Source organism: Bos grunniens, chromosome 13 (assembly GCF_055505025.1).
Source record: "Bos grunniens cultivar Pamir isolate PY7600 chromosome 13, Bosgru_T2T1.0, whole genome shotgun sequence".
NCBI classification, from domain to species: Eukaryota; Metazoa; Chordata; class Mammalia; order Artiodactyla; family Bovidae; genus Bos; species Bos grunniens.
The window spans coordinates 76868749-76884783 of record NC_141177.1 but is presented as its reverse complement, the minus strand read 5'-3'; the positions used below and the strand labels follow the sequence as shown (position 1 = coordinate 76884783).

Here is a 16035-nt window from a genome sequence, read left to right as displayed (position 1 = left end):
TATATTTAGAAATGCAAATAACATTAAAATGTATGTATACAAATTCAAGACAATGTAATCAAGACTTGTATATACAATACTTTCCAATAATTAAGAATCTTGTGGGGAGGAGAAGGTGAAAATGTTGCCTATAGTGACAACTCATAAGAGAAATTAATTCAATCAAACAATGAGGAGGGTGAAAATGTCAAGCTCGTCATTTCTAGGTATTTTGATTTTTAATTTGCTGGACAGTGCTGGAACAGGACCGGGAAAGGTCAGTTTTCATTCCAATGCCAGAGAAAAGCAGTGCCAAAGAATGTTCAAACTACTGCACAATTGCATTCATCTCACATGCTAGCAAAGTAATGCTCAAAAGTCTTCAAGCTAGGCTTCAACAGTACATAAACCGAGATCTTCCAGATGTTCAACCTGGATTTAGAAAAGGCAGAGGAACCAGAGATCAATTGCCAACATATGTTGGGTCATAGAAAAAGTAAAAGAATTCCAGAAAAACATCTACTTCTGCTTCATTGACTATGCTAAAGCCTTTGACTGTGTAGATCACAACAAACTGTGGAATATTGTTAAAGAGATGGGAATACCAGAACATCTCACTTGCCTCCTGAGAAACTTGTATGCGGGTCAAGAAGAAACAGTTAGAACCAGACATGGAACAACAAACTGGTTCCAAACTGGAAAAAGGAGTAAGTCTCAAGGCTGTATATTTTCACCTTGCTTATTTAATTTATATGCAGAGTACATCATGTGAAATGCTGGGCTGGATGAAGCATGGGCTGGATGAAGCATAAGCTGGAATCAAGATTGCTGAGAGAAATATCAATAACCTCAGATAAGCAGATGATACCATCCTTATGGCAGAAAGCAAAGAGGAACTAAAGAGCCTCTTGATGAAGTTGAAAGAGGAGAGTGAAAAAGCTGGCTTAAAACCCAACGTTCAAAAAATTAAGATCATGGCATCTGGTCCTATCGCTTTATGGCAAACAGATGGGGAAACAATGGAAACAGTGACAGACTTTATTTCTGGGGGCTCCAAAATCACTGCAGATGGTGACTGCAGCCATGAAATTAAAAGACGTTTGCTCCTTGGAAGGAAAGCTATGACCAACCTAGCTGCTAATTCACTTCAGTCGTTTCCAACTCTGTGCAACCCCATAGATGGCAGCCCACCAGGACAGCATATTGAAAAGCAGAGACATTACTTTTCCAACAAAGGTCCGTTTAGTCAAAGCTATGGTTTTTCCAGTGGTCATGTATGGATGTGAGAGTTGGACCATAAAGAAGGGTGAGTGCCATAGAATTGATGCTTTTGAACTGTGGTGTTGGAGAAGGTTCTTGAGAGTCCCTTGGACTGCAAGGAGATCCAACCAGTCAATCCTAAAGGAGATGAGTCCTCGGTGTTCATTGGAGGGACTGATGTTGAAGCTGAAACTCCAATACTTTGGCCACATCATGTGAAGAGCTGACTCATTGGAAAAGATCTGACGCTGGGAAAGATTGAAGGCAGGGGGAGAAGGGGATGACAGAGGATGAGATGTTTGGATGGCATCACCAACTTGATAGACATGAGTTTGAGCAAGCTCCAGGAGATGGTGAAGGACAGGGAAGCCTGGTGTGCTGCAGTCCCTGGGGTTGCAAAGAGTCAGGCATGACTGAGTGACTGAACAACAACAACCAGGCATCACTTATATTTATAAAGAACCTCACAATAATTTTCTGTGGTGGACTAAAACATTAGCGTACTTGCTCAAGTGGTGATTCTTAGGCTGAGAAATAACATCTAATTCTTAGGATGCCGTCATTCATTTATTCAGTAGACAGTAAGTACCTAATGTGTACCAGGTACTAATCTAAGTACAGGACACACATTAGTGAATAAGATGGATAAGAATTTACATTGCCCTGCAGGAAGACAGTTAACAATCCAAGATCAGTAAAGTACAAGGAATGAGAGGGGCTAGAGAAAAATAAACACAGCATGATAAGATAAGTGATTTAAAAAAAAAAAAAAAGGTAGAATTGATCAAGAAAATCCTCTCCGAGGAAGTAGGATTTTAAAGATAAGAAGCTAGCCATGGGGAGATCTTCCCACTCCTCTCTGCATATTTCACACTATTCCAAATTGATTTTGGTGCAAGGCTTCCCTGGTGGCTCAGAGGTTAAAGCATCTGCCCACAATGCGGGAGACCTGGGTTCAATCCCTGGGTTGGGAAGATCCCCTGGAGAAGGAAATGGCAACTCACTCCAGTATTCTTGCCTGGTGAATCCCATGGATGGAAGAGCCTGGTAGGCTACAGTCCATGGGGTTGCCAAAGAGTCAGACATGACTGAGCGACTTCACTTCACTGCAAGCTGTGGCAAGTTGCAAAAATAGCCATAATACTTTGCAGGTCTGCCTATTAAGAGAAGTTCTTTTTCCTATTCTTTCAATGCTGGCTGGCCTTGTGACTTACTTTGGCCAAAAGAATATGGCAGAATTGATCCTGTCCGTTCTGACCCTAGGCCTCAGGAGACTTTCACTACTGCATTTGTAAAACATTTGACTGCCAAGCAAAAAGCATGGGCCTGCTGGCTGGAGGATGAGAGCATGTGGAGAGACCAAGTCATCCCAGCTGCCATGGACCAGGCCATCATAAATCAGCCAGCCCTGGTCAAAACTCTGGCAAACTATAGATGTGTGAAGAAGCCCAGCCAAGATCAGAAGAATTACTTAGCTGAACCCAGCCATAACTACTGACCTGCCAAAACTGTGAATTAAATAAATGGTGGTTGTGTTAGGGTACCTACGTTTGGGGGTGGTTTATGATGGCAGCCTAAGCTAACTGATAAGCCAATGAGTCTTGAGGTCTGATGCCTTGATGGGAATCCTTCATCCAAGTTCAGGTTTCTTTAGGCTAAGGAAAGCAGGAAGGACTAGCTTGTGCTTGCCCTACTGCTGGGATGGTTCTGGAATTAAACCAGTCTTTTTGAGATGTCTGAATGGGAAGAATGGGGCCCAACCTACCAAGAGAAAATTAGAAGCAACCTGAGTGATTACATCATTCCTTTTTCTTGCTTTATGAATAAGAAAACTAGATATCAATGACTGGGGTTTTCATAAACTTGTTTTTTGTTTTTGCTCAGGTCAAGAGTGAGTAAGTAAGTTTTAACTTGAGTTTAAGTAAGTTTTAATGAAAGGCGCACAGGCTTTGAATACAGAAATACTGAGTTGCACTTTTATTTCTTAACACTCTTACTACCTAGCTATGAGATTTGAAACAATTTACGTTATCTATTCAGCCTCAGCTTCTCATCTGTAAAACAGAGCTAATGAATGTGAATGAGCCCATAGCAGAGCTTGTCTGGGCCATTCAGCTGAAGCCCGACTGCCTAGCTGTTGCTGCTACAGCACCAGACTCTTCTACTGCCAGCCTTGGGACTGCACCTCATTCTCACCTGGAGGCAGCTATAGCTCCCATCTGGTGTTCATGCTGACTGGAAGTGCTTAGCTTTGTGGGGTTTTATAAACTCTATAGATGTTAGTGGTCATTCTGTGTAAGTGTGGTTTTGGTGCCTTCACAATCAAATTTTGTCTTTATGGAAAATGGGAACTTCTTCCCAGTTTTGGATCTTGTAGTTAGCAGAAGAAACTCATTACAGGCTGAAATCTGATGTTGGCATAATATTGTGAATCCAGAAGTTCTCATCAAGAAGCTAAAACCTTAGTTGAAGACCTTCAATTGAGCTGTCCTGAGATGGATGCATATGTTTACTTCAGTTGCTACCTATTTTATCACATTTTATAAAATTAACTTTGACATTTACCTAATGCATATGCTGCTGCTGCTGCTAAGTCGCTTCAGTCATGTCCGACTGTGTGCGAGCCATAGACAGCAGCCCACCAGGCTTCCCGTCCCTGGGATTCTCCAGGCAAGAACACTGGAGTGGGTTGCCATTTCCTTCTCCAATGCATGAAAGTGAAAAGTGAAAGTGAAGTTGCTCAGTCGTGTCCGACTCTAGCGACCCCATGGACTGCAGCCCACCAGGCTCCTCCGTCCATGTGACTTTCCAGGCAAGAGTACTGGAGTGGGGTGCCACTGCCTTCTCCACCTAATGCGTATAGTACCTCATATAAAACACAAACTAGAGTGCCAAAGACACATTCATGAAATAACAACGTAAAGTGAAATAGAAAGTAATAACAGTTCAGATTTTTACGTAACTGCTGTGAAGTAGTTATTTCTATTGTTTAGCCACTAGGATTGAAGTAGAGCAAATACTCCTTTGAGATGGTGAGCACATGGCTCCTATAAAATGACAAGGGTTTCAAAGTCATCTTTTAAGAAGAATCTCAGCTAATTCCCCAGATCTGTGGGGATCTAGGGCCTTAAAACTACAATCAGCATTGAGAGAAGATCTCGTCCAGGGGCTTTGGCATCTTACTAAGGAGGATCCTCTGTAGGTTAAGTTTATTTGCTTTTTTCTCCACCATATATTTGAATTGTTAATCGTCTAACTTCATTGGGATAAAGTAAGGTTAAGCAAAGTGACTGAAAGGAGCTTTACAAATTTATAAAGAAGCTTAATAATATACCCAATTATGTTGGAAGCAGCCTGTCCTCTGATTTAGCTAAATGGGGTTGAGGCTGGTCCTCAGGCTCCTTGGCAGGAAATTCCCACGTGGACTTGCCACAGCTGGCCTTAGGGGAGAGAGCATGTCCTCCTCACCCAGCCCCAGTGCAACCGTGAGTCTGGGTGGGAAGAGGGTGGGTTCAGTGGGACCCTGGAAACTCCCTGCCCCAGCTACTCTTTCACAGGCCTCTACCCCTCTATACTTAGAGGCAGGTAGGAAAAGTGCTTTCTCTAAGAAACTCTGTTCTCCTTCAAAAGCTGGGAAGCAGATCTGACAAAGGAAGCAGTGGTGGGCTTTCCCGGGCAGCTCTTCCACCCACCCTCAGCTTCCCTTACACCTGTCCTCCCACCCACATGACGCAAGCTTGAGATGGACTTACATAGTAATCTTGATCCAGACCTTTCCTCCCAATTAGATGCAACTGTCCAAGAGATACCTAGAAAAGAGGAGTTTTGGAAAATGATTTTAGCAGTAGTATTCATTTTAACAAGAAAAGGGGAAAAAAATTACCTGATGATTTTACTATAGTACATCAATCCAGTTTGCTGCAGTTAGCGTGTCTTAAAAAAAGAGGCAGGAAACCATCCTGACTCTGTGTTTTATTGGGTAAATGGTTGACATTGGGTATGCAGCTTCCGCAGGGGCAGGAAGCTGGCCTGATGATGTACAGCAATGCCCAGGCACACTAGTGACCTTAACGTTTGGTTCTCAAAGGTCACATAAACGATGTCCCATTTCTATTCTCATTTCCAAAGACAGGCTGCTTCTGGCTCCTGATAAAAGTTCATTCATATTAAAACCAACATTTATGGTAACTTTTTTCTATAATTACAATCTAGTTTTTTTTTTTTAATAAGTTTTTTAGGAGTAAGTGCCAAAAAAATGCCACTACTATGGCAACTGGCTCCTTCATAAGCTATAAGAAACTACAAGTTAGGGAACGAAAAAGGAGCAGAACAAAGAGGAGGGGGTTCTCTTCCCTTCCCTATTCAGGATGGGGCACTGTTGTTAACCCTTCTAGGACTCAGAGAGAACCAAGCCCTTTGTGATTAAAATGTTCTAAAGATTTAAGTTCATCCATATACATTACTTGTATCTGAACATCTCCTCTTTCTGCCAAAAATTTATAGTATTGGTATATGTCCCAATCCAAAATCTCACTGTTAGAACTCAGATTTTCAGGTCTTTCAGTTAGTCTCACTTTTTCCACTGGAATACCTTCACTTTTTTCCAATTTATCAGCAACTGTGAATAGAAACAAGCCAGAGCAATATATAACAGTCATCTTGGAGCAAGCACGATTAGGCTGATTCTCTTTAAACTATGCCGAGATTGGGCCTCCTAACAGAAAAGAAATATCCTTAGGAGACAGAAATTTGCTAATTTTGTTTATTTGGTTCTGAGAAAAGTATAAGACACTATCTATTCTTTGTAACCAATATAATCATTGTATCAGTATATGTCAGACCCTACTGAAGACCTTAGCCAGGCAGACTCAGGAAAGAAGATAGATGTCAGAAGAAGGCAAACAACCTTTCCATCACTGACTTTTTCTGGGCATCCTGAAACTACAATATAAGAGTAAGAACTGCTTCTTATTTACTTCCTATGGATAGTCTGAAAATAAACTGTAAATATGCTTGAGTAAACCTAACAAAACAGCAGTTTGAAATATATATATATATATCAAATAATTTCAGTTTCATTAAGCACATAAAAACATCTTGATATATAAAGCATCTTAAATTCAAAAGCAGTTTTTTTCTCAGATCCTAATCATGACAAAGATGTAAATTTAGATGTTATTATGATTATAGAAACTAACTAAATGGACTTTAGCATACTCACTTCTTAGACTTTTATTTAATACTCTATTATGGAGTCTGGTTTAGTGATGCTGCATGTGGAAATATTACATGCAACTTTGAAAATTCTAGAAATAATTCACTTCCTGCTCAATTTTTTTTTTTTGTAGACAAAGGATAGGGTAATCGAGTAGTGGTTACTTGACTTGTTCTCAAATGCAATGATAGAGATCGCCAGTGTGTGTATCCTGCACATACATTCTACAATGCATGGACATCCATAGCTTCAGGAATTTTTTAACAAGGCATCCTATATTTGAAATGTTTGAATTATAGAAACTACGTAATATTTATTGATGTTATATTTAAGTTCTCAGTTTAAGGAAAGAAGATCACAAGATCAAGTAAAACAGAATTATTTGGAGACATGAGCTAACAAAAATAAAAGATGAGTACAATCATTTAGAACTTTTTGAAAAGTAACTTAAGAAATCAGAAACTTCACATTGTATGGAAAGAGCTGTATTATAACTGATGTTAAAGCACAGTCTTTAAATACTTTATAAATATTTCAACTAGTATTGATTTATTTTTTAAATGTCTTGGCAAGTCTCTTTATCTTAAAATAAACTATGTGGATTACTCACTATAATCTGCCACTTTCTTGTAATGACTTAGGGCAACTTCACAATTCTGTAGAACATTGATTCCTGACAAATATCTGTACCCCTAAAACACAGGCATATAAATTCTTAATATTCTGACAATACTATATTTATAACACACCTATTTGGGCTCAAGAATATTTAATTACAAACCAAAATCATCTGCGACATCATGCTTCCTCCAGCACTTCCAAAGGTATAATATATCAGTGCCTAAAGTTAAAAAAAAATTATTTGACATCTAAATTTGAAACTTAAACCCAATCACTGCTTTTTTATTCCTAGCCCAGCAATGAACCTTGAACTACTCCCACATAAATCCTAAATTTCATTCTCTTCTTCTTTAAAGAAGGCTGCCATTCACTGAGGGCTTACTGAGTTCTGAAGTTTGTGAAAAGGGGATTGTACATGATATTTCATTAAAACATCACGAAATCCCTATGGAGTAGATATTATCTGAGACTTTTTAATATGGAACATTAGGAAGCTATGGTACTCAGGCCCTAACCTTCCCTAACTATTGAGCTGTGCTCTTACCCACCACTCTAGAGTGAGCTCTTCACTCAAAGAGTAGACTCTCTATTCAGTGTCCCTTTAAAAAAAATCATATTTTGCTCAAAAAAAAAATAGAATGACTTTACCTTAGCTTGATTGTATTCCATTCCTATTCCATAAGAAGACAAAAATCCTAAGGCCTAAAGCCCAAAAGAAAAAGAAAAATTCAATAAATCCATTTATTTTACAGTTATTACCAACATTAGCAAGGGCTATTTTAAATATCTGCTCTATAATTACTTGTGTTGTTAACTTATTTCTTATAGTAGAGCAAGTTGCATTATTATACTTTTGCTAAGGCGGCATGAATTTAGAAAAGGTCAGAGTAATGGAAGCTTTGTATAATATATGTGGAAATCAGCTAATACTTACTGAACTTTAGAATAATTATAGTGATAAAATAATATAAACCAATGCTCTGTGTGTGTCTGCCTTTTTAGAAATGTAAAGACATTTTTCTCCAATATGTTAAAATTTGAATTTGAATATTTTTCTTCATATTTTAAAAATAAAATGTGATGGCTATAAAAAGTTTGAACAGGAAAAATTATATTGAATAAAAGGTCAAAGTCTGAACACAGATCAAGATGGTGGAATACGAAGCCCCAGGTCTTGTTTCTCCAATGGAGCCAAAATATACGTGCAAAAAGCCTTTATGAGAACTCAAGAGACCAGTTAAGAAATCACTGTTACCCAGTCAAGCTCACAGCAAAGAACAGCCCATTGAAATAGGTCAGAAAAGCCATTTTATTTAATCTGCAATCACTCCTCCCCAAGCCAGCACAGCTTGGTGTGATCAGGAAAAAAAAGAGAAAAATGGGATAGGTATTCTGACTTTCAAGGAGTAGCTGATCAAAGATCTGACTTTCGTCTCATCTGATTTACAGCACTGGCAGAACTGGAATGCTTTAGATGCTAGGGACCTCTAAGCAATAAATAGAGCTTAGAGACTTGTTGCAACTCTAGAGAACCCGCACTACCATAGAATGCAGTATTTAAGGGACATCAGCAAACCGAACATTATGTGACATATAATAGCATTGTAATACATATTGTGGGAGTCACAGAGGAGTGAGAGAAAGGGGGCAGACAGATTATTTTAAGAAAATTTGGCTGAAAGCTTCCCAAACCTGAGACAGGAAATAGACATCCAAATTCAAATTCAGAGAACTCCAAGTAGGATGAACTCAGAGAGCCCAATGCCAAGACATACCATTAATCAAACTATCAAAAGTCAAAGGCACGGAACACTGGGTGCAGCGAGAGAAAAGAGACTTGCCACATACAAAGGAACTTCCATATGATTATGAGCAGATATATCAGCAGAAACGTTACAGGGAAGAAGGGAGTGGGATGGAACATTCAAAATGCTGAAAGAAAAAAGCTGTCAACCAAGAACACTGTATCTGGCCAAACCAACTTTAAAAAATAATTTTTTTTTTCCTGATAAACAAAATTCCCTGATAAACAAAAACTGAGGGAATTCATCAACACTAGAGCTGCCTTACAAGAACTGCTAAAGGGTGTCCAAGTTGAAAGAATGTTAGCCATAACACAAAAGCATACAAAAATATAAAGCTCTCTGGTAATAATAAATACATAGACAAACACAGAATCATATAATACTGTAATGGTGGTGGATAAGTCACTTTTAATTCTGCTAGAGAATTTAAAAGGTAAAAGCATAAAAGATAACTATAACTAAAAAACTATGCTAATGATACAAACTATAAAAAGATATGATTTGTGTCACTGATAACATAAAATGGGAGGAGAGCAGAGTATATGTGATTGAAGTTAAGTCAATATCAATTTAAAATAGATTCGTGCAGTGGTAAAGAATCTGCCTGCCAATACAGGAGATTCAGGAGACATGGGTTCAATCCCTGGGTAAGGAAGATCCCCTGGAAGAGGCAATGACAACCCACTCCAGTATTCTTGCCTTGTCTTGTCCCATGGGCAGAGAAGCCTGGCAGGCTATGGTCCATGGGGTCATAAAGAGTTGGACACAACTGAGAACTGAACTGAACTGAGCAATTAACACATACACACAAAGAGTAACTGCAAGGAAAATACCTATAGAAAATGCACCCAAAAAATGAGGAGAGAATCAAAGTATGCCATTACAAAAAATAAATGAAAGACAAAAGAAGGCATCAAGAGAGGAAAAGAAGGACAAAATAACTACAAGACAAACAGAAAATAGTGAACAAAATGGCAGTAGTGAGTCTTTCCCTTTAAGAAGTTACTCTAAATGTATATGGATTAAACTCACTCAATTAATAGACATAAAAGGCTGAATGGATAAGAAAACAAGACCCAACTTAATGCTGTCTACACAAGATTTATTTTAGATACAAAAACACACATAGTCTGAAAGTGAAAGAATGGAAAAAGATACTCTATGTAAATTGTAAGCAAAAGAGAGGGATGATCACACTTAGACAAAATAGACTTCAAGTCAAAAACTGTCACAGGAGATAAAGAATATTGTGTAATGATAAAAGGATCAACTCACCAGGAAGATATAACCACTATAAATACATATGCATCTAAGAGCAGAGCGACTTCACTTTCACGTTCCACTTTCATGCATTGGAGAAGGAAATGGCAACCCACTCCAGTGTTCTTGCCTGGAGAATCCCAGGGACGGGGGAGCCTGGTGGGCTGCAGTCCATGGGGTTGCACAGAGTTGGACACGACTGAAGCGACTTAGTAGTAGTAGTAGTAAGAGCAGAGCACCCAAATACATGAAACAAACATCGACAGAGTTGAAAGAAGAAATAGACACTAATACAATAACAGTAGGAGATTTTAGTCCCCCACTTTCAAAAATGGATAGAACAAACAGACAGAGATTAATAAAATTTTCTTTGTTCACAGATGACATAATCTTATATGTAGAAAACCCTAATGATTTACAAAAAAACTGCTAAAACTAATAAATTTAGAAAAAGTGTAGGATGCAAAATCAACACACAAAAATAAATAGATTTTCTATACATTAACAATGAACATTCAGAAAAGGAAATTAGCAGTCTCATTTACAATAGCATCAAAAACAATAAACACTTTAGAATAAAATAACCAAGGAGGTGAAAGCCTTGTACACTGAAAACTATAAAACATTGCTGAAAAAAATCTGAAAATACATAAATAAATGGAAAATATCCTATGTTTATGTATTAGAAGAAGTAATATTGCTATTTTATATCGAGGGATTGGATTTAGTGCAACCCCTGTTGAAATCTCAGTGCCATTTTGCAGAAATAGAAACAACCATCCTAAAATTTATATAGAATCTCATATGTAAACTCACAAAATAGCTCATCTATCTTGAGGGAAAAAACTAAGCTAGAGGCCTCACACTTCCTGATTTCAAAATATATTACAAATTAGAGTGATTCAGAATCTGATGGTACTGGCATAAAGACAGACATATAGGCCAAAGGAACAGTGTAAAGAGACCAGAAATAAATCCCCATATATATGGCCAAATGAGTTTCAACAAGGATGCCAAGGTATCGGATGCTTCTGAGAAAACTGCAATCTGTCCTTTCAATTCTGAACATTAATGTCTCTGTTCCAGTTACTGTGGCTGGTGTAACAAATCACTCAGAAACTTGGTGGCGTAATGACCATTTATTAAGCCAAGGATTCAGTGGGTCAGGAATTCGGCCAAGGTAGAGTGGGGATGGCTTTTCTCTGATTCATGATATGGGGGCCTTGGTTGGAAGACTCAAAGGCTGGAGTTGCCATAGTCTGGATTCTGGTTCATTCATGCGTTTGGCAGTTGATTCTAGCTGTTGGTTGAGATCTTAGCAGAGGCTAACGGCCAGAACAACAACATGGGGCGTCTTCTATCACATGAGCTTCTCCAAGTATGCAACTGTGCTCCAGGATTGAGCACCCTGAGAGAGCGAGAGCCAGGCAGAGCTGTAGTATGGTAACTGTGCTCCAGGACTGAGCACCCTGAGAGAGCGAGAGCCAGGCAGAGCTGCAGTATGGTAACTGTGCTCCAGGACTGAGCACCCGGAGAGAGCGAGAGCCAGGCAGAGCTGATTCCTTTTAACGACTCAGCCTTCAAAGTGACGTAGCGTTACTGCCAGCAAACTTTCTGGTTTGAAGTAGTTACAAGCCCACCTGTAAGCACTGAGTCTTAACCACTGGACTGCCAGGGAATTCTCAGCCCCGGTATTTTCTGACAGGTTCTTTGCTATCAGATAGGATAAGATGTTTCAATATCATCTTATACATTTTTTGCCCCACACCTGGAATTTGACATTTACCAAAGGAGTTGGGTTTTTTTCAGTGGGAGAGGACATCTGTTGTTTACTTTAAGAATAATTCCTTTGTAGGGGAAGAATGAATATCTAAATTTAACTTTTTATTTCTTTGTTATCAAATTGAGATGTATATGTATTAAAAATTAAAATTCTAATACTTCTGAGGGCTTAAAATTTAAACATCAATGCCCTGCTCTTTTCTTGGAAACTCCCTATTTTCCTCATAGAAAACTACTTTTAATTATTTTGGCTGTTTTCTGCTGATAATTATCATCATTAGGACTCCTGATAAATTGCTACTACTTGCTGCTAATTTATATATTTCACACATTTAGCTATAGATTTGCTACAGGATAGATAATAATTTAGGTCATCTACATGACTTTCTTTTTTTCTTTTTGCTCCTCTTCTCAATAGAATCATAATATTATTTTTTGTCAGAATAATTGTAATAGACTGTTTTTGTGTTCCTAATATTTTCAAGCTTCTTCTTGTTCATAAGTTTATCATTCCTATCACCATTTTAGAGGTTCATTCCACACTCTTATGCATATCATTGATAATACACCTTTCTTTCCATCAGTTCAGTTTAGTCACTCAGTCCTGTCTGACTTCTTGCGACCCCATGGACTGCAGCAAATCAGGCCTCCCTGTCCATCATCACTCCCAGAGCTTGCTCAAACTCATGTCCATTGAGTTGGTGATGCCATCCAACCATCTCATCCTCTGTCATCCCTTTCTCCTCCCGCCTTCAATCTTCCCGAATCAGGGTCTTTTCCAATGAGTCAGTTCTTTGCATCAGGTGGCAAAAGGATTGGAGTTTCAACTTTAGCATCAGTCCTTCCAATGAATATTAAGGACTGATTTCCTTTAGGATGGACTGGTTGGATCTCCTTGCAGTCCAAGGAACCCTCAAGAGTCTTCTCCAACACCACAGTTCAAAAGCATCAGTTCTTCAGCGCTCAGCTTTCTTTATAGTCCGACTCTCACATCTATACATGACTATTGGAAAAACCATAGCTTTGACTAGACAGACCTTTGTTGGCAAAGTAATGCCTCTGCTCTTTAATATGCTGTCTAGGTTGATCATAACTTTTCTTCCAAGGAGTAAATATCTTTTAATTTCATGGCTGCAGTCACCATCTGCAGTGATTTTGGAGCCCAAAAAATAAAGTCTGCCACTGATTCCACTGTTTCCCCATCTATTTGTCATGAAGTGATGGGACCAGATGCCATGATCTTTGTCTTCTGAATGTTTAATTTTAAGCCAACTTTTTCACTCTTCTCTTTCACTTCCATCAAGAGCCTCTTCGGTTCTTCTTCACTTTCTGCCAAAAGGGTGGTGTCATCTGCATATCTGAGGTTATTGATATTTCTCCTGGCAATCTTGATTCCAGCTTGTGCTTCATCCAGCCCGGCATTTCTCGTGATGTACTCTGCATATAGGTTAAATAAACAGGGTGACAATCTACAGCCTTGGTGTACTCCTTCCCCATTTTGGAACCAGTCTGTTGTTCCAGGTCCAGTTCTAACTGTTGCTTCTTGACCTGCATACAGATTTCTCAGGAGACAGGTCAGGTGGTCTGGTATTCCCACAAGAATTTTCCACAGTTTGTTGTGATCCACACAATCTAAGGTTTGGCATAGTCAATGAAGCAGAAATAGATGTTTTTCTAGAACTCTCTCGCTTTTTTGATGATCCAGCAGATGTTGGCAATTTGATATCTGGTTCCTCTGCCTTTTCTAAATCAGCCTGAACATCTGGAATTTCATGGCTCACATACTATTGAAGCCTGGCTTGGAGAATTTTGAGCATTACTTTACTAGCGTGTGAGATGAGTGTAATTGTGAGGTAATTTGAGCATTCTTTGGCATTGCCTTTCTTTGGGGTTGGAATGAAAACTGACCTTTTCCAGCCCTGTGGCCACTGCTGAGTTTTCCAGATTTGCTGGCATATTGAGTGTAGCACTTTCACAGCATCCTCTTTTAGAATTTCTTTTAGGATTTCTTTCCATGCTTCATATTAAGAACAATTTGGTATTAGACACAGGAGGGCATGGCAACCCACTCCAGTGTTCTTGCCTGGAGAATCCCATGGACAGAAGAGCCTGGCAGGCTACAGTTCATAGTGTCTGAAAGAGTAGAACACTACTGAAGTGACTTAGCACACACCCATGCACTCAGCTTAATAGCTGATGGAATATTTGAAGAGCACAAGGTCATAGGCAGTGTCCTGTGGTGGACTGCCAGAAAATCTTTCACCTTGGCATCAATCCATTAGTCTATACCCTTTATTTACTATTATCAAAGCCTACATTTCTACTTTTTCATCTTGTTTATGATAACATAATCCAAGACTTTGTTAGATGTCTCCCTAAAATCAAGATACAACAAGGTCTGATAATTTCATCAAAACAGAAAATGAATAATTTCTTAAACATTTTATTATGGTTTCAAGGACAGAGAACTATGTTACTTTTTAAACTAGGAAACTGACTGCAGAAAGTTCAATTCCTAAAAGCATAATAGCTCTAATATGTGGTTTATAATTTGTAATCTACCTAATTCATAAACTAAAAAAAAATTATGATACCATCAGTTTCTCTTTAGTCTCAAAGGTTCCATTTTTAGGAAGGTTGATCATAAAGGCTCTTATTACAAATGAAAGGCTGGAATCTTGGTACTCCGCTAACCTCTGTAGTTATATTTAAAATGGTTAAATTGGCTCCTTGCAAAACTATCTTCAGCCAATGTTATTGGCTAAATAATTTATTTTTTCTTGCAGCTCTTAGCAATTTTTGACTCTGCTCAATTTAGAATCTTGTGTATATAGAAACTTTGATAGAACACAAATATACTGACCTTTGTATAAGAAAGTAAAGATACTGTTCTAATTAGTTGATTGTGTATTTTAGGATACTTTCACCAACACTGAATCATTTTGTGCAGAGCCTACCATGCTTTTTGGCCTGATGCTCTTGGAGAAAATTGTGAGGTTGGGAGGTTGTGGATTGTGTGGGAGTTAATTTCCATCCTATGATTGCAGGGGAGTGCTTTATCTGTATAATGCTCAGACTATAAAGTAAGGAACTAAAACCATGACTTCTGCAGCCTCAAATAATCAACTCAAAGAGCAGGCTTCTCTCTTTAGCAGAAAAATAACAATGAGTGATTTTAAATTATTTCTCTGGAGGGCTCCACTCTTTTTTCACTCTTTAAAACATGGCAGGCACTTGTGGAAGACAAAAGATGTCATGGGCTATCATGTAGTAAATATGCCAATTATAGTCAGGGTTGTCCTATTTCTTTACAGTTGGGCATTGTCACCTAACAACTTTACAGTAATATGTTTTTGGTCTTCGGTCTTTTCTGAGATAAGGCTGAGGTGCAATGAGATGGATTATAGACTGATTCAATCTTAACCCAGAAAAAAAAAAATGCTGTAAGTTGAAGAGAAGCTATGCCATAGTGATGACATCAATGGTGGTTTTAAAAGGTCAAACTCTGCAAATTAGATTTGTTTGTAAGACTCTGAACTCAACCACTGTGCTGTGTTATAGTAGCTGGGATTTAAATTTAAAGAGTTAAGTGTAGAGGATATTTTAATCAATTTCAAAGTAAATTACTCAGGTTCCATATTAACAGTTTAAAAATTAAATATTCCTCCTTTTACTTTTTATATAAGAAATTAAAAGAGAAAAAAGATCAAGCATTTAATTATTGTAATTATTTTACGAGTCTTGAAAGCATCTGTGGTCATTCTTTTTAGATTAAATTGCAAGCCGAACAAAAATGTGAATCAACCCTGATGAAAAACTCAGTTTCTTTTTGTACCCTTAATACAAAAAGATGATTTACATCAAAAAGAAATGCTCTACACAGGTAATCCTAGAATTATCAAAATGATTATTTGATACTAAAATGATTTTTTTTTCAGTTGTAGCACAGTGCTAATAATCATTACCATGATTCAATTAATTTTAAGGTGATAATGTGAATGATCCATTTCTTGATTCTAAAAGCAAATAAGGTTTAGGCTCTACCTTCTTGTTTGGCAAATTAACAAATTTTCCTATTAAAACGGTTCGTCAATATTAAGAAAAGAGTGAGCC

At 38.1% G+C, this 16035-nt stretch overlaps 1 protein-coding gene across 2 annotated transcripts in view; it reads right to left on the bottom strand.

The window, feature by feature from the left end:
- Positions 1-16035, bottom strand: part of SEL1L2 (SEL1L2 adaptor subunit of SYVN1 ubiquitin ligase) — a 55746-nt gene that overhangs the window by 31264 nt on the left and 8447 nt on the right. For both annotated transcript variants that reach the window (XM_086335019.1, XM_086335020.1), the window contains exons 3-7: positions 7724-7777; positions 7236-7295; positions 7065-7146; positions 5703-5857; positions 4992-5048 (exon numbers count right to left, since the gene is read on the bottom strand). In XM_086335019.1, coding sequence (XP_086191145.1) covers positions 4992-5048; positions 5703-5857; positions 7065-7146; positions 7236-7295; positions 7724-7777 — 408 coding nt within the window. The remainder of the gene's footprint in view (positions 1-4991; positions 5049-5702; positions 5858-7064; positions 7147-7235; positions 7296-7723; positions 7778-16035) is intronic.